General features: G+C 43.1%; 3 protein-coding genes across 5 annotated transcripts; 1 reads left to right on the forward strand and 2 right to left on the reverse strand.

Annotated features, from left to right (window-relative positions):
* Positions 1-30: 30 nt before the first annotated feature.
* LOC123477020 (ankyrin repeat and sterile alpha motif domain-containing protein 1B-like) lies at positions 31-2,094 on the reverse strand. The gene is made up of 6 exons (XM_045180154.1): positions 1,958-2,094; positions 1,764-1,844; positions 1,532-1,688; positions 597-1,113; positions 257-519; positions 31-173 (listed from the first exon to the last, which is right to left on the reverse strand). Exons 1-5 carry the CDS (start codon positions 2,059-2,061, stop codon positions 317-319), a joined length of 1,062 nt encoding a protein of 353 aa, XP_045036089.1. The 5' UTR covers positions 2,062-2,094; the 3' UTR covers positions 31-173; positions 257-316.
* Positions 2,095-2,286: 192 nt separating this feature from the next.
* LOC116932160 (transmembrane 7 superfamily member 3) lies at positions 2,287-5,113 on the forward strand. Its single transcript, XM_032939941.2, has 8 exons — positions 2,287-2,423; positions 2,543-2,863; positions 3,012-3,277; positions 3,365-3,551; positions 3,641-3,808; positions 3,874-4,121; positions 4,214-4,376; positions 4,473-5,113. Exons 1-8 carry the CDS (start codon positions 2,324-2,326, stop codon positions 4,685-4,687), a joined length of 1,668 nt encoding a protein of 555 aa, XP_032795832.2. The 5' UTR covers positions 2,287-2,323; the 3' UTR covers positions 4,688-5,113.
* Positions 5,114-5,132: 19 nt separating this feature from the next.
* On the reverse strand, positions 5,133-20,029 carry LOC116932167 (paired box protein Pax-6). 3 transcript variants are annotated; one of them, XM_032939950.2, is made up of 10 exons: positions 19,074-20,029; positions 17,902-17,963; positions 14,509-14,674; positions 13,774-13,954; positions 10,220-10,466; positions 8,315-8,464; positions 8,104-8,186; positions 7,489-7,733; positions 6,890-7,149; positions 5,133-6,764 (listed from the first exon to the last, which is right to left on the reverse strand). In XM_032939950.2, exons 2-10 carry the CDS (start codon positions 17,912-17,914, stop codon positions 6,655-6,657), a joined length of 1,455 nt encoding a protein of 484 aa, XP_032795841.2. In that variant the 5' UTR covers positions 17,915-17,963; positions 19,074-20,029; the 3' UTR covers positions 5,133-6,654. The 3 variants fall into 3 exon arrangements, with proteins under 3 accessions (XP_032795841.2, XP_032795839.2, XP_032795840.2); XM_032939948.2 differs by having other exon boundaries at positions 14,509-14,698; XM_032939949.2 differs by having other exon boundaries at positions 5,133-6,746; positions 14,509-14,698; positions 19,074-20,027.
* Between the last annotated feature and the right edge of the window lie 974 nt (positions 20,030-21,003).

The following is a 21,003-nucleotide window of genomic DNA, read 5'->3' on the forward strand; positions in this document are numbered from 1 at the left end:
AACTGTCGTCGTTAGCAATGAAAGCCGAGTCGTCATCGAGTAGGTCCGACTGTGACGAACTCCGCTTTTCTCTAGCGCCATCGATGTCGTGACTGTTGCCTTGCTGCTGGAGCCAAGGTAAGGAGCGCGGCGGAGGCGGAATTTCATAAACGCTATTGCAACCCTCAGATTTCCTGTTAGAGACGAAAGATGTGTCAGTGGGTGGATTGGGCAAGGGCAAAATTTAAACAGGGGAGATAAAGAAGGGACTATTTACTGAGAATGGAAAGATGATGAAGATATCTTATGACGTCGGCGAGGTAGCGTGATGAAGGAATCAGCTCCTGTTGAGGCGCAAGATGAGGCTGAAATTCGTGACTCCCGCTCGTAATTGTCCCCTCGACCGGATGAAGATACGGGACACGTTCTCGTAGGGCGATCCTGGCGAAAACGATGATGTTGGGAATCGAAACGGCATGCCGTTGCCTGGGGAACAGCTGACTAAGTCGCCATCACTTAGTTCGGATGACAGGGCACCATCTGCACCACATCGTATAAGCAGTTAGAAAAAAAGAAAAATATTCGACGCAGACTATCGGACGAAAGAGGCAACTTACTTTGTATAAGATTCGTGATTTCTTGGACAACTAACGTTGGTAGGTCCTGGACAATACGAAGAGCACTAAAACCTTTTGAATCCTTAAGTGAAACGTCGATACCAGCGTCCAGCAACCGTCGAACCACGTCAACCTTGCCGCATAAAGCCGCTTCATGCAAGGCCGTCCCAGTCTGGGTCAACAACGAGACGGGGAATCCGGCGGCTAGAAGAGCGTCCACCACGGCCCGATGACCGTTGCGGCTGGCCGCATGGAGAGGCGATGTCTTGGGCTTAACGGACATCGTTCCAGCTTCTTCCAGTCTTGATTTGTTTTTATACATTTCAATCAATTCCGGATGTGTTTGCAGTAAGAGCTCGACCGTCTCCAGCCGGCCGTACTGGGCCGCTAGATCGAGGGCCGTTTCATCGCGGACATTCCGATAGCTCGGATCAGCTCCGTACTTGAGCAGGAGGCTCACGACGCCCGTATGGCCGTAGTGGGCGGCGCAGTGTAGAGCTGTTTCATTGTCCTTGTTCTACATGCCAGATTGGAAATCCGAGACATGAATAAAATAAAGTCCTAAGTAAGAGCATCCCTTTGCTAGTGTAGCAACTGAGGCTAAACAGCGACTGGCCGATCGATAGAATCAATGAGCGTGCGCTCGCTCTGGTGCCTAACGATCGATATTTTACCAAAAGCTCTTTGCTCTTACAGCACGTCAAGATCATCCCATTAGCCTAGACAAATGCAGCCATCCTCTTACATATCATTTGAGCTACATTTTAAAGGAGGGTTTTATCATATTGAGCAGTCTAAGCCCTACTCTTAATAAAGATTAAAATATAGTCATATCTACTGATGATTAAGCAAATAGCTATGTTGCCTTGGGCTACAACCTGGCTCGAGATGCACACCAAGATATACGATGAAAAGATAATCAGAAATGGGCTGACCTTTAGGTTGATCTGGGTAACACGGACACCACTTGTCAGCAGGAGTCGAACAATATCAGCATGGCCAGCCCAAGCAGCTAGATGAAGGGGCGATGATCCCTTGCTGTCCACGATGTTGGGTGAGGCTTCATGCTCCAAAAGCAACACAACAATCTCCCTACATCATGGGAAAATTTCGGGAAATATATTTAGTTTTTACAATGCATAGCTTTTTGTTAGAGAAATAGCTTACCGATGACCATTGAGTGAGGCATGATGGAGTGCTGAGTATCCCGATGAATCTTGGACATTGGATCCAGGGCCTCTTCTTAAACTAGCAAGCACAGAAACATAAATAAGATTATGTAAATAGTGATATGCAACTGAATTTATCCAGTAGAATTATGGTAGTTTCGATGTGCTTGGAGGTTATCTACTTGTGTTTACCTTGCAAGGGGCCCGCCCCTTTTAGCTTTGGAATTCAATAGCTTTTCAACTGCGACAACATTTCCGTTTCGTGCGGCCTCAAGAAATTCCTGGTCCTTACCCATCGCCCCCGCGCTGAAAACCAGCGACAGATTACCGGTAAAAGCACCAAACACTGAGTATATCACTAAAAGGAAACGGAAACATCACAAACAATTCTTGATTGAGAAAACGTCACCCTTCATCCACCGCCATAGGTGGCGCAATACGTGACTCACTTGTTTGTTGTTTCCCCTCCGGACTATGGGTGTGTGTTGACAGTCTTGTGCGGCGAAGACGAGTAGTAGACGACTACGAAATAGAAGAGAGCCAGAGGAAGTGAACGAGATGTCTAATTTACATCTGTTTCTCTTTCTCTCCTTCTCTTTTTCTTTTTCTTCAGCCATCGAAAATGACATCTCAAATCAGGATCCATTTCTTCAACCAAGTATGAGACTTAAATTTTTTATTTTTACTAACGTATTGATTGAGAAAGAATGTGATTTGAAGATTCTGTCGCAACTGGCCTACTATTAAGTCTTACGCCCCCCGATTTATTTTTGCTAGATGACATTGTGCTTCAGTTTCGATCCAACGATTCTGTGGACGAAAGGATCATTAATCTAGAAGCGAATTCTACCGTTAGAATCCGGTCGACCAATGTCCCAAAAACTGTGGCTTTTGCTGTGATCCAAGCCCACTCTCAGGTCCACAGGATCTCCATGTCCCAATCAAGAAAGTTTGAAATTGGAAATCATGTCAATGGCTCATCTATTGGTATCTTGGTTGAAACAACTACAAGTAACTCTGGTGTTACGGCATACCTTATCAACACGCTGCCTGTAAATATCACTGTTTTGACATTCATCATCTACTATGACCGCAGGGGTGAGTAGTTCCACACTTCTTTATTATTCAGCATGATGGTTGTACGTTGTTACTGGTGACTGAGTCTCTTGAGTTATCACACAGCATGAATGTGTTGATGATAAAGACCATTGAGCCAATATGTTGTTTCGTTTTCCTTGGATTTCAGCCCCAATTCCTGGTGGATGTAATCTTGAGTTTGAGATGCCAGTGTCGCCATGGCTAAGGGTGTCATACAACCATAGCATGGTGAATGTTGATCACGAACTGGCTGCATTGCCGTCCAACCAGGGAGTCTTGCCGTGCGAATCAGAGTCTTTGCATTACGAAGTCTTTCATTACTACCTCAGCCAACGTGATTTTACCGAAGATTCTTTTTTCGATGCCATACGTCTATTAAGAACAGTCAACGGTGCCCATGAATACGGAAGGGAGGTTAGTCTGCATGCATTTCACAGTTTCGTTTCCTATAGTTTTCCAAATTATTTTTGTTTTGTTTCGGTTCGCTTTCACGTCTCCCAGATTCGTTCCTTTGGTTTTACGCCAACAACCCGTTCACCGTTCAGTTTGTACCCAGGCGTGGGCCAAGTCTTTGTCGTCACTGTGACATACACGGGGGATGCTAGTCGTTTCGCCCCAACAGCTGCCTATATTCCGTCCTTTACGTACGGATGCGATCTGAGTGTAGAGGGCGATTGTCAAACATTGAGTATGCCGAACGTTTTCTTGTTTTTAGTTTTTCTGTGTTTCCCTTTTGGTTGATATAAAAACTAAGGTTTTCTCTGCCTTGTTGTTCAGATTCAACGTACGCCAAGGTACTGTGCGCCCTGAGCATCTTTATTGGCTTGCTAATCGCATTTGCTGGCCATCGCTACTTTCAATTAGAAATGATTCTGGCTGGATTCCTAGCCTTTTCGTCCGTTTCCTACATTCTGTTGATTAATCATTTTGATCCAGATGTCACAGGTACGGACGTGATTTTTCTTTAAAAAAATGTATCGCATTGACACTGCGAATGTTTGGATGTTCAGGTTTGGCTGCTGGGACGTCAGTGATGGGTCTTCTCGGTGGCCTGCTGTGGTGGTTCGTTTGGTGGTTCTGGGGCATTCCAGCGCTGTCCGTCCTACCTGTTGTGTTCATACTGGGATTCTTAATGTCGTCAGTTCTCTTCTATCTGCCCATCAGCTTCGAGTTCCTCACAAACGACTTCAATTTTTGGTCGGCCTTTTGTTGTTGTTGGCTTGTATTGCCCGTCGTTTTCGTAACGTTCACACGACTGGTAAGGCTCCCGCTCTACCATTTCTCACGGAATCACGGAATGTGCCATGGCAACTTGACTTGGGTAATAACAAACTGTTCAATTGAAAATAGGGTAATATCGTGAGCTGCGCTGTGATAGGCAGCTATGCTGTGATAGTGCCGATCGATCACTACATCGGTAGCAGTTTGAAGTACATTGTGATCAACGTTGTTCGACGCGCCACGGTGAAAGGATTCGGACGCGCCGTTCTCGATCCGCCCTATCAGGATAATGGTATGGCACAGCCTCTTTTGTATCGATCGATATCTCGTGTGTCATCGACACATCAATAGTTCTGTTCTTGTATTGCTGAATTGCCTTTTGCCACAGATATGATCTTGACCCTGGCATGGATCGGTTTGACTATCAGTGGCGCCACTTTCCAGTACCTACGTGAACGTAGACGGCCACCGTTTTCACCGCCTGCCGACATTTGGCGTCCATTAAGATGGACCCGACTAGGAGGAACGTCCACAAGATCAGAGCACACTCCGCTGGTTATGAATTCCGCTGACGACCCCAGCCCTCATTACGGCACTGCATAGTCTCGTGTCTCTCCTTAAACATTTTCATTTCCCCCGCGTCTTTGTGGCTAGTACCACGTTGCCCTTTATAACGTTGCCCGGCACTCATCCACCTACCTCGTAAGTCGTTTCTCCTTCCCCCCAGTTGAAAGTCATTCACTCGTCAAATGTGCCACAGTTCGTCTACATATTTCTCTATTCCTCCCCCCGATTGTGGGAAATCGTTTCGCCTTGTAAAACGCTTCGACGCAAAAGTTGGGCTTTTTTTATTGGCCCCATCCTCTACCTTATAATTCCGAGTCCTAGTTTTTCTTTTTCGTGGTGCGTTATAGTTTTCGTAGATTTGAATGGTGGTCCTGTGCCTGTAACTGAACAAATTCGATTGACGGAAGACGTACTGTACATTTCGCGCATATCCTTTGTATTATAATACAGCTGTTGAATGAATAGTTTGAAAACATCAATCTTTTTCAAGCCATATAAATTGTATTGACACACCGAGAGACAACAAAGACGAAAGATGGAATGGGACAGAGAATGAAGAAAGTGATGTATACGAAATAGTGTCGGAATAGGAAATGTTGAAGAGCAACTTGTAAACACAACGAGCCGGGTTCTGGGGGGGCAGTGAGGATAAAAAAAAGGAACAAACGAAACAAATGCAAATGAACATAAAATGGCATTTTGAAAGAAAACTGTAGACGGTAAAAAAAACAAATAGTCCACGGGGCTAGCTGGGAAACCAAAGAATTTCGATTAAATCGGATGAACATCAGGCGAAAGCATTTGATTCGACGCAGTAAAATAAACAACCGACTTTATTTTGTCGATTTCACTACCTACGTTTTATAGTTTGTTTTGTTTTGTTTTTTAAATTTGTTTTTCTCGAGAAACGTATCGTATGAAAGGGAGGTGAGAGCTCGTGGAAGAAACGTATTCGATGTGTCATACCTGACACGCTATTCATTCGATAGCCAGCATGATAATTGGGTAGTTTACAACGCTGTGTCCCAAAGATTAAAAAGGGAACTAAATATACGACCATATAAATACATGTTGGCAGTCGACCAAATGTACACAGACACACAGGCGAAGAAAAACAGAGAAACGAAATCACGCGGATTTGGGTCGATGAGATGATAGAAATGAAATATTGAATAGACAATCAGAGTGATCAATCCAATGATCGATGGACATCCAAATAAAGAAAATCAACTCATTATTCAATAGATCATCGATAGTAATAGAATAATAGAATGCCAAAAAAACAAAAAAAGAGTTCCAAAAAAACGCACGGCAAACGGAGAAATGCTGCCCACTTGCCACCTATATGTATCAATATGAATGGTAGCCTTATGGGATGTATAGGTTATGTACTGTATAATATGTATATTAGATCTATTCTTATGAAAGAAAAAAAAAAAAAAGGATCCGCACGAACATAGTAATGAAAATTCATCCTGGACACAACCACTGGAGGAAAGTCTATCTCGCTGTCACAAATGCCTGATACAACACCTTGTATAGTGTGTAACGAGGGCGTGACCAGCGGAGGGGAATAACAACGAAACGATGAAAAAAAAAATAATAATAATGGCAGTAAGCAAAAAAAATGTTTTGCAAAGTTTTGGGTTATTTTTCATTCACCAATAATATCGTTTACTTAAAGAATCTAAATACGCGTAGAGCTCGGGGCGTGTATCAGAAACGCTGACAAAATCGAACACTAGAGTTTTTGAAAACACGTCGAACGAGCCAAGTATAGCTCGCAAATTGCCAACGCATAAATAATAATAATAGAAGAAATTGGGTGCGAACGAAACGAGTAGAAAATGAAAAATAAAAACGCGCGCAAACTGTTCCAAGAAAACATAACAAAGAATGAAATGGGTGTCTAGTTATTCTTGCCTACTCTGCAATCCACAACTATTTTCGCTCAGAATTTGGAATCGTCAGACAGTCGGTGCGATGATGTCCTCCAGCCAAGATTACTGGAGACGATGCCAATAGTTAGCCGCAATGTCGGATCCCTGATGGCTGGGTATCTGCAAGGGCACCGAGACGCCAGCCGAAATGACACCTAAACGATATACAGCATCTGACGTGAGATGAACGCGTTACGTCTTTTATTTCGTTAAGTATTCGGTGATTCACCGATCGACCCGCAAAATGCCAAATGTGCTGGCCGAATAAAATAGAAAAAAAATCACCATCAATTCTAACCTGTTTGAGCGTGAGCGCTGCTGGCGGCAGCGTAACTGTGAGCCGAAGCGGCCGACGAGGCCTGGGCAGCGCTGCAAGCGGCGGCCGCGGCTGCCGCACGTTGATGTTGATTGTACGACGACTGCAACGAGCTGAGCGGATCGCCACCGTGATGGGCAAACATGTAAGACGGATAGGCGGCCGCCGTGGCTGGATCACGCTGTTGAAGACCGCAACTACCTCCCATTCCGCCCATCGTGCTTAGCGATGTCGCCATTGAACTGTTGGAATTAAAACAAAAACTTGTTTTTACTTTGCTTGGCTTTCGTTTGTTCTTCTAACAATTTCAATAGACAGTCTAGCGCAATCAAAAGATTACAATCTTTTATTGTCAACGGAATGCCAAGCCCAAGTAATCTGTAGACTCCAAAGTAATTCGATACATCCAGTCGTTCCAAAAGTTGTTTTTCCTTTCTACCCAATCTACCCTTGGTATTGTCCTCATTTCTCTTCGACGACACGTTCAAAATCTTTTTTAAAAAAATCTTTAACTTAGCAGCTTATGTGCAACTATCCTAGGTAATTATAAGGTATGCGGCCATTTTGTTTTTTGTTTTTACCTGTAAGGTTCCGCCATGGATGCAAGAGGTTGACTCAAGCTCGGGTACATGCTGTTGAGGCCCGAATTGATGCTGTTGAGACGGCCCGTGGCCGCGGCGGCAGCTGCGGCTGCAGCCGCCGCCGACGAAGACGAGCCAACGCCGCCTACGCTACTGCCACTGCCACTCGTCGATTCGGGTCCACGGCGCTGGTTGCGCAATTTTTCTTCCCGCCGCCACTTGGCCCGTCGATTGCTAAACCATACCTACGTGGCAAGCACACGTTAGCATCGCATTGACAAGGACACTGAACACACAATTCTAATTCATCCGTTTGAAGAGACAAAGTTGGATTTTGAATTGGGAATAAATAAAAAAAAAATAGAGGGGAGTTGGCTAACGCATCTGTTTCAGCGGAAATGGTCTGCTGAGATCGATATCATCGGCCGGCGGAGCCAAATGGATGAATAGGGAGCGATACTGTTGCCGACAATGCGACAACTGGTAAACGACTAATAAAGGTGAGCGTGCCACCATTTGCCACAAATGGCTCCCCCCATTCGACTGTACGATAGTGATACGCATCGGACCACATTGCCACAACAGCCACTTATTTAGGGGAAGAGTCTGTCTCACCTGAATACGAGCCTCAGGTAGACCAATTTTTTCAGCGAGTCGTTCACGGGCGAAAACATCTGGATAGTGAGTCCGTTCAAATTCTGAATTCAACGTAAATCAGAAGAAAAAATGATGAATAAAATATGGCGTTTAATAAAGAGATTATTAGAACTATCGATATGCAAATTGGGCTCGTCTTTGATGGCCGTAGAAGAAGAGAATGGCTAACCTTTTTCGAGGCTTTCAATTTGTTCGTTGGTGAACGAAGTGCGATTGCGCTGCAACTTCCTCTTGAGTCGCAGCCGCATCTGAGGATCTTCATCGCCCGATGAGTTGTGCAAGTCAGAATTGCCGTCGGAGATGTTGCCATCGTTGCAGTCTACAAAATCACGAACGAACGAAAATAAATAAATAAAATAGAAATTCAATTTTGGGGGTTTTTTTCTAGATCGATCGCCTTCATGTGCTGTCCAATTCAATCGGGAGTCTATCGCTAACTCAATCACGAAAATGATGGAGGAATAAAACAAAAAAGGAAAAAAAGATTGACGAATCACTATCGATATATTTACTGCTCATTGCCTTTCGACTATTTGCATCGCATGAGGAGATGGAGAGACGCATATCGGACTGAATGGCAATTCAATCAAGACCGATGGCAATCATCAATCAAATAACGTAAGAGTATCGCGGGGATGGAAGACGGGGGAAAACAAGACTACGACTTGATTTTATTTGTATTTCCTTTTTTTCTTCTTTTGTATCTCTATTTGTCCATGAAGTCTTTCTTTTATTTTTTCTTTCTGCCCTCTATGTGTGTGTTGGCTGCGTGTTTGTGCTGCTTGTGTTGTTATATGCTAACGTGAGCCGGGCTTGATGAGGGGTGATATTGTTTGCTCTCGGGTTCGATATACGTACCATGTATCAATAAAAGACAAGTCCACGTCTCTGTATATATATAGTATCCCCTTTTTATCGCTTTTATCATTTTGATAGGTCCGTCCGCCAACCCCACAGTACCCAGTACAACAGATCTCTTATCAACTAACAAGATTTTCCACATCAGTCGTTAGCTCCGTAACGCTAACGAAGTTCACAATACTCGGAAAAGACAAGCAGCAGCAGCAACAATAAAAACGAAGGGGGAAATAAGTTAAATAGAAAAAAAAAATTGGGGATAGAAAGATTTAAAAAAAAAAAAAATTAACTCAAATTCAATCACGACCTCATTCATTGTGGATAAACCCCAGTTTGCACCTCTTTCCGCAATTGCAGTCATATCAGTTCTAACGAAAACTGACACAAACGTTCTCGTGTACAGGTAAAACAAAAACACCCGCGTACATTCAAATTTCATGCAATGACAAATGAAAAATTGATTAATGATCTTTTTTTACCCCCTCTCTCCCGATCCAATCGTATAAATAACAAATCTACTTGAAAGACGACCCCTAGTCTACGCACGTACATTTCTTCTTTCAGCTTACAGTCCCTATAGATTATGCTTTTCGACATTATACAAGAATTATCCACGCTCGATGCAAATCACAAGGCTACATGAAATGATCACACACAAAAAACATAGAAGAAAGGATTGCTATGATTTATTCCGTACTACATTACGTATATCGACGTTGTGGCGGGCACAAGTCGCGACCAATGTTTACCATCTAACCCTACCTATATGCGTCCATTTTTTTAAAGAATGGGTGGTGCAATGTTTTTTTTTTTTTTTCCCTGTCAGGGAGGGTTGTATGCCTCAGTGAATCGGTTATATCGAGCGACGTCATAGAGAGGAGAACCGGCTTTAGATGCCCACTCCGTTGGAAGAAGACAAACGAATACGACCTCACGCACACACGCAACCGCGCACACACACAAACAGAAGAAGAACACACACACAAAAAAAAGAGTAGACTGACTGGCCCCCGTTGCTGAACATACAAGAGAAGACCAATCTGTCAGTCATTGTCGCGGTTGACTGACGCGCTAGTTTTGACCCTTTTTGCATAATTAACAAACAGCAGTAAATATGGAGATAGAGAGACAGTCCGCAAGCAAGTCGGTAGCTGGGAATTTCTCAAAAAAAAAAACAATTTCGTAATAGAAGAAGAATAAATAAAAATAAACTGACCTCTTTTGTGCGGATCATCGCGAATCAGGTGATGCCCGCCGCTCGGTATCGGTGTAGTCGGAACGTGACCGTGAGGCAGAGTTAGAGCCGGGTGGGTTGGAGGCGGAGCACCTGGATACCACGCCCATCCGCCAGCCTGCCCGTTGAACATGCGCAATTTATCGTAAACCGACTCGCTGGCCGCCGCAGCCGATTGCTGCTCCTTCTGCGCCGCCAAATTCCTTAGCACCCGATTGATCGAAGAAACCTGATTGGCAATCGTCAAAAAGTCAGAGATTAGATCACGAATACCAACCCAATGCAACTGCAATTAAAACAAGGGAAAAAAAAGGCCTACGTCACGACACACCGTAGAAAACAATCAATCAACATCTCGCGAGTCCAACTTGCCAACGCAATAAACGCAAAACGAAATCATTTCGTTTTTCACGAAAATGTTGTCCATTTCAAACTTGTATCGCCATAGGCGTCTTCCTTTCAATGTGATACACCGATATACCCGTCAAACTCGTTCGCCAACGACATTCTCCGCCTTTCTCTACAAATAAGAGAAGCAGGATTACTTGTCACCACCGCGTGCCAACGGGCGAATATTCAACAATGCCCCCCCCCCCCTTCAACTATCGAAGCTCAAGAGCGGGACAACGGCAGCAAACTTTTTGAACGAAAGACGACACGAAGACGTAACTAGCAGTCGGGAGTCTCTTTTATCAAACGATATTTGAAAATCCTAGTCTGTGACCAAAAGAACTTTACGCAAGGGCAAGAGCTGCCAGTCCGGCCACACACAATTGGCAGCCAACATCCAAAAATTGCGTATTCGAGAAGGCCATCCCTGTATGTGTATACATGTTAGATTTGTTGGTATGTTCTGCGTGTGTGTATGTGACTGTCTATGAACAAAATCTCTCCGATAGAAATAAAATAAAATATAGAAAAAAAAAAAGCGGTGAGACACGTCATCAATGCTGATTGTCCACAGTCAGCCATGCATGAGATGTCTAATCCTCGTCTTCCCCCCACTCTCGTTTCCAAATCGTGGCTGTTTTGTTGGATCGCCTCTTCCATCATGCATTTTTATTTCCCAAAAAAAAAAAAGCGAGGGGGTGGGGACAAACTACCCAAGTCGGGCATCACAAGAGTGAAGCTTTGTGAGTTGTTCCTTGCACAAACGCCGACTGTGTGAAGCCCCGCACGTTTGTTGTCTTCAAGATCTTTCCAATGTCGCGAGCCGTGCTCGTTAACGTGGAGTTTCGTTCGAAATCAAGATACAAAATGGCTAGTGTACACGTTAGATGCAACCTTTGAGTTTTCTACCTGTGTGCCTATTCGTTATTTTAATTAGGAGGTGGTGGTGGCGGCGATTCTCTTTCTAATTCCTGACACGGCACACTTGGGAAGTTGTGATTGCGTTACACTAAGAAAGAAAAGCTTCTCTTTTGCTTCTTTTTTTTGTCCATCTTTTCTTTTGAGAGGGTGTTGATCATCGATGCGGTGGGAATGCAAACACGTGCTCAACACCCCTTCCCCGTGTTATGTGCACATTTGTAATCCCTAATTGGTTGGGGGAGAGATGTAACAATAGTCGGGGCAATAAAAATGAGTTCAATCACGTTTGAATGTGGTCTGTTCAATTCTAAAGAGTTAAAAAACATTTTGAATGGATAAAGACGAAGCATTCAAAATTGCCGTCTCGTTATTGCAGCAGACTGTTTTTTTCCAATTCCAGTTGTGAAATTTGTTTCATTTCTATAGCAGAGACAAACAATAGCTTTTATTTCGCGCCTCACGCTAGACACTTTAACTGACAGTTCGGGAGCAGAGTGAATTTTTGTTTAGACTGTCCAACGATTGCCTTTTAAAGGAGTTGACTTGCCCTAAGCAATGGCTGCTGCTTTTGCCTGTTCAGGTGCCAATCATTTCATCAAACAAGAAGCTAGCCATTTTCTTTTTCTATGCAAATCAGCACGTCATCTACTCTTCCTCTAGTCGCTTGCCTACCAAGAAAATACACGAAACTGTTGCTCGTTTAAAGCCGATTGTTTTGGTACAACAATCTCATGCCATGCAGTAGCTGTAATGCAAATTTAGTCCTTTCATAACCCTATAAGGAAAATTAAAAAAAAATATTAATTCTAACCGACGGTGAAGTTAATAGAAATGGAATAATTACGTTTTCTTTTGCTCCTCAAGGCCTACGTAAGTGAAAAATGAGTGACTGTACAGGCCTACAACTAATACTCAGTTTGATCCTCTCTTTTGTGGCTACATTATTTAATCCAAAATAAAAAGCCAACCATATTTTCAATAGGAAAGCTTTGAAAATTTTTTTTTTTGCAATTTACCCTACGAATTGGCAACTGTTGTTTCCCCTGTTACTCTTTGCCGCAAGTCAACATAGAGAAAACGAATTTTTTTTTTCAAAGCCAGCTTAGAAATCACCAATAAAATCCAAATTCTATCACGGCTTACGAAATGAAAAAGGCCTTACTAACATACAAGATACGCTCAACACAACAGCCTACACTCGAAAAAAATAATAATGCCGAATAGAATAGCGCGGATGGAGAAGCTATAGAGCTCTGTACAACATAATAGGACAGTCCTATAATCTAAATAATGGAGGAGGAGGAGTGTTGGATGAAACCCACCACAACAAACACCGGGCCCGAAAAAAAAAGAGCCTGCTGTTGTTACTCAATGGCGAAAAATGAAAGTACACGGCCACAAAAGATGTTGAAAAAAAAAAAAAGAGTGCGAGCTTCCACTCTATATCATACAGATTGTGCAATTCTTTATTAAATAAAAACACATGGGCAAAATGGAAAAAGAAATATGGTGCTGAGAGAATGGATCGAGTGAACTGTGTGTGCGTGCCCGCTGCAATGGGCAGCGTGTGCGCAGTGGTCCGCAGTTAATGAAGGCGGACAGGTTGCGGTGCCGCAGCTGGCGCCCATCCTCATCACTCGACCCTCAAAATCCCCCTCTTTCCAAACGAATATCTCTCGACCTCCTCCTCCCCACATCCCTTTCCGACACTATACTACACCGACTCTTGTGTAAAATTCACCAGCCTCGATAAAACACCACCTTTACGCATTGCATTATCCTCCAGTTTCATCATGAAGAGGGAAATGCACCACCACACTCACTTTCCTCTCCAACAAAGGGGATAAAAAAAATGAATCCTTTTGAACTAAAACATAATACTCACATCAGTCCTTACGTGTAACCTCCCCAGCACAGCTGAGAGGCTATCAGATTAGCGCAATTGAATCAAACCCAATCTAAAAGCATCCCCGTTGTGTTTTCTCTTTGGCTACGGTCATCGAGTTCTAGCAGACTCATTACAGCAGTCACAATCACAACCCGTGTAATGGGTAATGAAATCATCCTCGTACCGCGCCTGCTGTCCTACATCCATCCACTCATCGATAGCTGCTGAAAACTTGTTCTAATACGAGGCATATCTTTCAGAAAACCGTGTGGTTTTTTTTAAGTATGATTGCGGTGTAAAAATTAACCTCACAAACGAAAAGTGTGAACGGACTTACGCTAGGAATGGTGTCGTTGTTACAAACGCCTTCGGATAGCAGACGATCGCGAATCTCCCAGGCGAAGATGGATGGACATTCTCGCTTGTAATCGGCGATTTTAGTGACCACGCAAGATGTAGCCACTCGAGGTTTCGAGCCACCGATGGCACGTGGTTTTATCGACCCCGTCTCGTAATACCTGCGTCAATTGAAAATTTTTAAAAATGTTAGACATCTGAAATGATGGCAATTAGAGCAACGATACAGTGAATTTCTAGATAAAATTGAAACGTTTATAACATGTAAAGTTCAAGTTTGAACATTAAGACCCTGCATTGAATCACCTAGCTCTACATAGGCCTATTAGGGAAAGCAAATTTAGAAGTGAAGACCTGCACGCCATATCAAAGGTGAAATCATCTTCAAAAGATGCAGGGATCAAACAGTTTTAAGGCAAGAAACGTGGTTGACAAATTTCAATCAAAAGCCTAACACCAATTACTCTGATGAAACTCACCAACATTCAAAGTACAAAGGCCTATTTATCATCATTAGCTTTCAAAGGCTATTCTACACACCTCCAACTTTGGTAAACTTTCCAAGAACTCATTAGGCCTATGGCGTTGATGTTACGAATTAAAACCTTCAAATAGACTTAACAATATCCCCCCTCCGTAGGTGTAAACGGATTGTTTATCGGCTATTTAAACATGCATCTTTTGCATGATAAAACAATTTCTTCCGGATATTTACCTTCCGAGTATTTTAGAGACGCATCCATTGGAGACCTGGAGGATGCGCGAGATGTCGCACGGCCGGGCACCAGAGTGGGCCAGCTCGACGATCTTCTGTCGGGTCGAGTCCGGCAGCGGTCGGCCGTTGACGTAAACTCCACCCAGCTGATTGACGCCGCTATGCCCTGAATGGTGGAAACAAAAATCAGCTAGCGCCGAGCACACATCATTACACTGGGCATCATTTTTGCGTTGAAACATTAGCAAACACAGCACGCATGAGCGCGTATCCAATCAACCAATCATTTCACAAGAGCCACGACATATCGCGTTACAACATAGCACTAAACGTCCAGTTGAAAGTGAATAAATTAAAAATTGGCTTTCACACCATTGATTACCGTTTTCTTTACGTGCCAAATCAATTTCAAAAAAGAACAAACTTTAATTTGCATACTAATCAGCTTACGTCATTTCGACTCGAATCTTTCAAGAACGTGTTAAATCTATTTGGCTATATCTAATATTTTAAATATTACGCAGCTAAAACTAGTTACTCACTTAAAGATCACTACGTTAAATAGTACCCAACTTGTGTGTAGGCTTGGACCAAATTTAGAACAGCTGCATACCCCCACAATTTCAATTACCATACTGACTCGTTTTCGAAAAACCAACCAACTTCATCAAGCATGGCTCTCAGGTGAGTCATAGTTGGCAAAGAGGCAGGGTAAGAAACAAAATAAAACGCCCACATCTTGGGGGAATACGTGGAGGAAGGGCAAACGAAAACGTGTGCATATTTCTCGAGGAATCAGTTTGAAATTAAGTCAATGTGCGAAAAACATGTTCAAGGACAGCGATTTTCAAGGAGGGGGGGGTAAGCAAAAACTGAAAAATGAGAACACTTATGCAAATCACCGAAAACTGATGCAAAAGCAACAAGGACATTTTCGAATCGACTTAAGCGGATGACGGTGATGATTCAGCACATTTTTAGGTAACTAACGACGGCAAAACAATGTTATTTTGCAATGATTGATATTGAAAATCACCGACGGAATATCAACATCTTCTCTAATGACGTCACTGTTTTATAGGCCTGCGTTTCAACGCCTTTCTAATAACATCACAAGTGTGTCCATGAAGGCAAGACATTCCCAAGATGGTAAACCACATCTTATATTTCCCGATTATTCAATACCAAAATCAATTAGGAAAAATCGATAGAATCTAAAAACGCAACCAGCCATGACAGTCAAAAGTTAATTTTTTTTTTTAACATTAAATTACGAATACGAATCGCACATCCAATAAAAGGGGGACCATTACGTCTAACGTAACCACTCAATGTCTGGCTTTTTGCTTGTCATCTTCGGTGGTCATCGCCGGTTGCGCGGAGGTGCCCAATGAAACGACTCGAACCGAGTCCACCATTTGCGGTTGATCCATCACGTTCGATATAAACGTATATATATATACACATACACACCGTACAAGATGTACAGTCTGCTCTTCTATTTCTTTAGTTCATTTTTTTTTCCCTCCATTTTTTTATTATTATTATTCCCATCTATCTATACGATGATGACGGTTGCTATACGACAGGCTGCCTTTCAATTGTTATTGAACCGACGCTCTCCTGGCCTTTGCTTGGAAACACGCATCAATTCGACAAGCCACTTGCAAACGATACATGTTTTTTAGCAGCGGTTGCGATGCGGATGCTCAGGCGTCGCTTATTTTGTGTGTGTGTGTGTACTCTCGTTGGATACCACACAATCATCTCTTTCATCCGTCGCTTTTTTGATCCTTTGCCGTATCTAGACGCTTTAATATCGGCCCCATCAATATCACGTGCCTCGGTGTTTTTTTATACGCTTTTCTTTCTTCTTCCCGGACTTGATTAGATGGCTCTTGTGTCTCCACTTGCGTCCACTCGCCAGTTCTATTGTCGGACGCGTTACGCCCCTCATTTTGCTCGATTGATGTGCGTTAATCGGCTATTTCGATGGTGGAAGTAAAGGAGAATAGGATACACATAAACGTCGGGTGTTATGCGAGGCCTACATATTATTACATGTTAAATCAAGTTGAACCAGTTAAACAATAATATTCGGCCTCGTGTTGCGGCCGTTGGTTTTAAACGTGTCCTCTTTGATTACACGGTCGGCAGCATGTGACGGAAGACTCGGCTTAGCCCGTCGTGCAAATTTAATTTTACATTGAATGTCTGAACTATGCACTTTGCTGAAAAATGAAATGTTTGATCCTTCGCCCTCCCCCGCAACATCCTGCGTCCAACCGTCATGCAAATTTCACGTACCCGGAAGTTCGTCGAGCTCAGACTTGTCCACATCAATATTTCATCTGAGCATCTTTAGAATCGCCCTTTGCCTCCCACGCAACAACCCGCCATCCCCGCTGTCGCTTAATTACCTGTGAATAATTTAGAACGGCCAATACACAACCAGAACAAAAAAACGGAGCAAACCGTCTACGTGCATGAATACGTAAAATAAACGATAGACTAATGCCACAGTGGATGACGGGTTAGTTGATTTTACACTGCATCATTGAGAGAGAGAGTTATGTATAATAGTTACACAAGAGCGAGAGAGAGAGGGGAGAAGACAAACGAAAAGCGTTTCGATTCGTTTCGGCCCGGCTCTTTTAATCCTTTGCCTCCCTCTGCGCATTTTGACTGACTTATAACCAAAAGAGAAAAAAAATGAACGGGAATAATCAGAAATAAGCAGCACATACAACAAAAAAAAATCAAACGAAAGAAGAGGAAATTCGTTGGGATATAAATAGTTCACTATATAAAAAGCTTTGCCTCTCTTTCTATTTTGATCTGTATTTTGGTATATATCTGTGTACGTAGGGAGAAGCATTTTTTGTTTTGTTTTGTTTTGTTTCCCCTTTCTCCTCTTCCGCACTAGTTTCGGAGCAGTTTGACAGGTCTTGAGTGGATAAGTCGCCGTTACTATGGAAACTAATGTCCCGCGCGCCCCGGCGCTCGATACGAAATCCTTCCGAAATTCCCACAGCAGCTCTAAGTCGCCGATTGCTTTAGATGTTGTGTGTTCGTCGTGCTTCTATAACTATATATTAAACTGCTTTTGTTTATAAACTCTTTATGTGTGTGTGTGGCTGAAATTTTATTTTTAGAGTGGGGGGGTGGTTGTTTTATTCCCTCATCGCTTTTGTTTGGAATTTGATTGCGGTGGTTTAAATTCCTTTTTTGGAAATAGTTGATTAAGAAACTAGTATAGTCTAAATGAATATAGTAGGTCTATAATAATTAATAAATCTAGGCTTTTTTCTTTCTCAAATTCGCCGATGGATGTCGTGACTTGGAAATGAGACAAAGTCGACCAAATCGGGATAGTTAGAACGGGAAAATTACCTTTGTGCGGCATGCTGGCTTCGCTGAAGGCTTGAATTTTGGAGGCTTTGGGGGGGTACGACCTGTAATGAGAAGAAAAATCTTGACATTAGACGCTATTCAATCTCCAATCTAATGGATTATTAACAAATAGCCCGCAGGGCAAGGTATATCAAATCACGAAGAATCAGCAACTTAATAACCTGCATCAGGCCTTCTATATTAAACACTACGGTACAGGCCTATCGCCAATGAATGATGAACACAATTCTACATCAAATTTGAATAAACTCTTATGCAATCAGTTATAGGCTTCTAATTGATTGTCGACTTTAAAAGCGAAGATTTTGTGCCGACAATCGGCCATTTAACGAGTGATTTGTCAACGTAATTGCCGAGCGAGGCTAACATGAATTATTTTGATCGAGTCCCCCATCCAAAATACAAACGAGTTATGAATCTGACGACGTGCACGACGTCTCTGTGGCTGCATCATCAAAGGTATACTTGAACTCATATTCGACAAGCCACGTGTCCTCCTTTTGCGGCGGGACATTTCAAATCCAATTGAATATTCCCTTCCACCTTTCTACAATTAATGTGTTTGCTTCCCGAAAATCTTAATCAATAAACAGCGCAAAAAACATTTAACATTTTTTTTACACCCCCTCCCCCCTAAAAAAACAAAAAAACACAGATATATTCTCTGTAGGCGCTACATTTCGCCTCTTCCTTTTCTGTGTGTCTATAATTGATACTAAAATGTTCACTATACTATTTCCCTTTTTGCCTGCCGCAGATCGTATCGTTTCCCTTCTTCATTTCCTTCTTTTTTTGGAAGGGAGTACTTTTATATAGTTGGCCGATTCTTCATCCTCTCCCCCCACCTTCCCGCTTCCCCTAATAGAACGCACATCACAAAAGACCATTAAAAGCCGTGACTAATTGCGTCAACCGTCGCCATTTACACGGGATTTATTCACTCCATTCAAAATGATTATATATAGATATACGCGAGCACAGATTTTCTTTAACGTCTCTATATATCGCAGTTATAGATAAGACAGGCCCTTCTTTTTTCTTTCTTTCTTTCTTTTTTTTTAAAATATAATAGGCCGTTCATTTTCTATATATACCAATCATTATCTATAATGTATATAGAAGATTCGTGAAATTGGACACAAATGTCTTACTTGGTGACAAAGAAATGAATGAACGCAGAATGGAAAGGGGGTTGGGGGATGATTAAGCCCCCCGGTCGAGTGGATAAATTTGATGGTTATGAGTCTGCAACAGCAGATGCTGATTTGAATGTTTGTCACTAGCTGTTGAAGCGTGATGGTGTGGTGACGTTTTGCACGCGCACGCGCTTGCCTCTGCGTGCACACGCTAATCGCTCGGGTGACAAAGAGTCAATCACTGCGCCAATCGACCGTGATGCTGTATGCCAAGGTAAAAACAAACAAAAATCACTGTCTTCCGTTTTCTTCTTTCGCCGGCACTCAACACAAGTCTCGTTTTCCTCTTTATCGTCGTGTGTCTTCAGCTGCTTTTCCGTTCATTAACTGGTGCACGTATATTTAGAAAAAAAACAAAAAACAAAAATACAGTTGACGTGAAAAAGGTCCCTCCTTTTCTCTTGCAATTGATGCGTCGAATGGAGGAACTTTGGTGCGGTTAACCGGCGGATGAGTTCGTATTTCTCAACGCGTTCTAATACAAGAACGACACACACACAGAGCGCATATTAGGCCACGAACGAAACGATCACAGAGAGTCACCGATAGGATTGGAGGAGCGCATTCGAAACGCGAAGCAAAACGCTAATCGAATATCGACGGTGGCAATAGAAAAACAAGCGGATCTTTTTCAGGGCTGTACGACGTGTGAAACGAAAAAGAGGGGGACGACGGTGGCCGCACTGAAAACGCGTCGCTTCAGTGGGATAGACAATCGGACGGAAAATGAAAAGAAAATCGTTGAACAGCGATGATCAACGCTTGTCTGCGCTCATTAAGCACTCGGCTGCTCGCTCCACGGCGGCGACACTGAAACTCGGCTCTAAGAGGGGATATGCCTGGGATATCGGTCCACGGCTGAATAGCTGACTGGACACGTTCCACGGTCTGCCGAGCGTGGCCCTTTGGCGCGCAACTCTAAAGGGGACTCCCTCCACTATCTGTACACTCCTCCCCCTTCCGTCAAGACTCCGGCCTCTCTCTCTCTCTCTCTCTGCCTTTCCTCTCGTTCAAGAGTCTGAGTATACCTTTATGGCAAAAGTATGTATCTATAGAGGATAGAGACGGGCGGATGCGCGCTCCTGTTCCCCCCTCTCTTGTTCAAACACTTCTATAAGGTGGATGGGGAGAGGGAGGCCAGTTGGTGGAGAAAGGAAGAGAGACAGAGAGAGAGAGAGGGAGAGAAAGATAAGGAAATGGAGAAATGGTCCCGCCCATCAGTATGCCGAACGCAGCCAATGACTGGTCGATTTGCAGCGCCAGTGCACAAGCAGCATCGGCCCTGCTAGCAGCACAAATAATACCCCACCCACTCACGCACATCTCATCCACCTCCCCATCTCCCTTCTATTTCTCTATTCAACATTTCTTTTCCCTTTTATTTATTTTTATCTTGAAGGGTGGGGAGGGCTATTGTTTTCGATTGCGTCAGGTCCTCAAGCGCAGTCTGGCGGTATCAAACGACATCAACTCACGATTTCGCGCACCCGCCTCTGTGTGTGTTTGTGTGTGTGTGTGTGTGTCGGACCGGTAATACACCGATGACAAATCGTTACACAGCCCACGTAAACTCACGTTTTTATTAGAAAAATTCGATTCGGTGTGTGTTGTGTGAATGTCGTTTAAAATATTCCCACATTTTTCTGTATTTAAAGGGTTTAAAAATGAAGCGAGGCCAACTGCTTTTTTTCAAAAGGTTTCCTTTTTTTTTTTTAAACAAGAAAAAAAAAAAAGAAAAGAAAAATTATGTATATAGTGAGACTTGATAAATGACCGGTCAGACAAGCCTTCCACAGCACATGCACTGCTGCTGTTGAGGCACACAGCTACCGTCGTCCTGATGGCTGTGACTAGTTCAACTATCATTTCGTGCGTGAAATACGCA

Source organism: Daphnia magna, linkage group LG10, assembly GCF_020631705.1.
Source record: "Daphnia magna isolate NIES linkage group LG10, ASM2063170v1.1, whole genome shotgun sequence".
Lineage (NCBI taxonomy): Eukaryota > Metazoa > Arthropoda > Branchiopoda > Diplostraca > Daphniidae > Daphnia > Daphnia magna.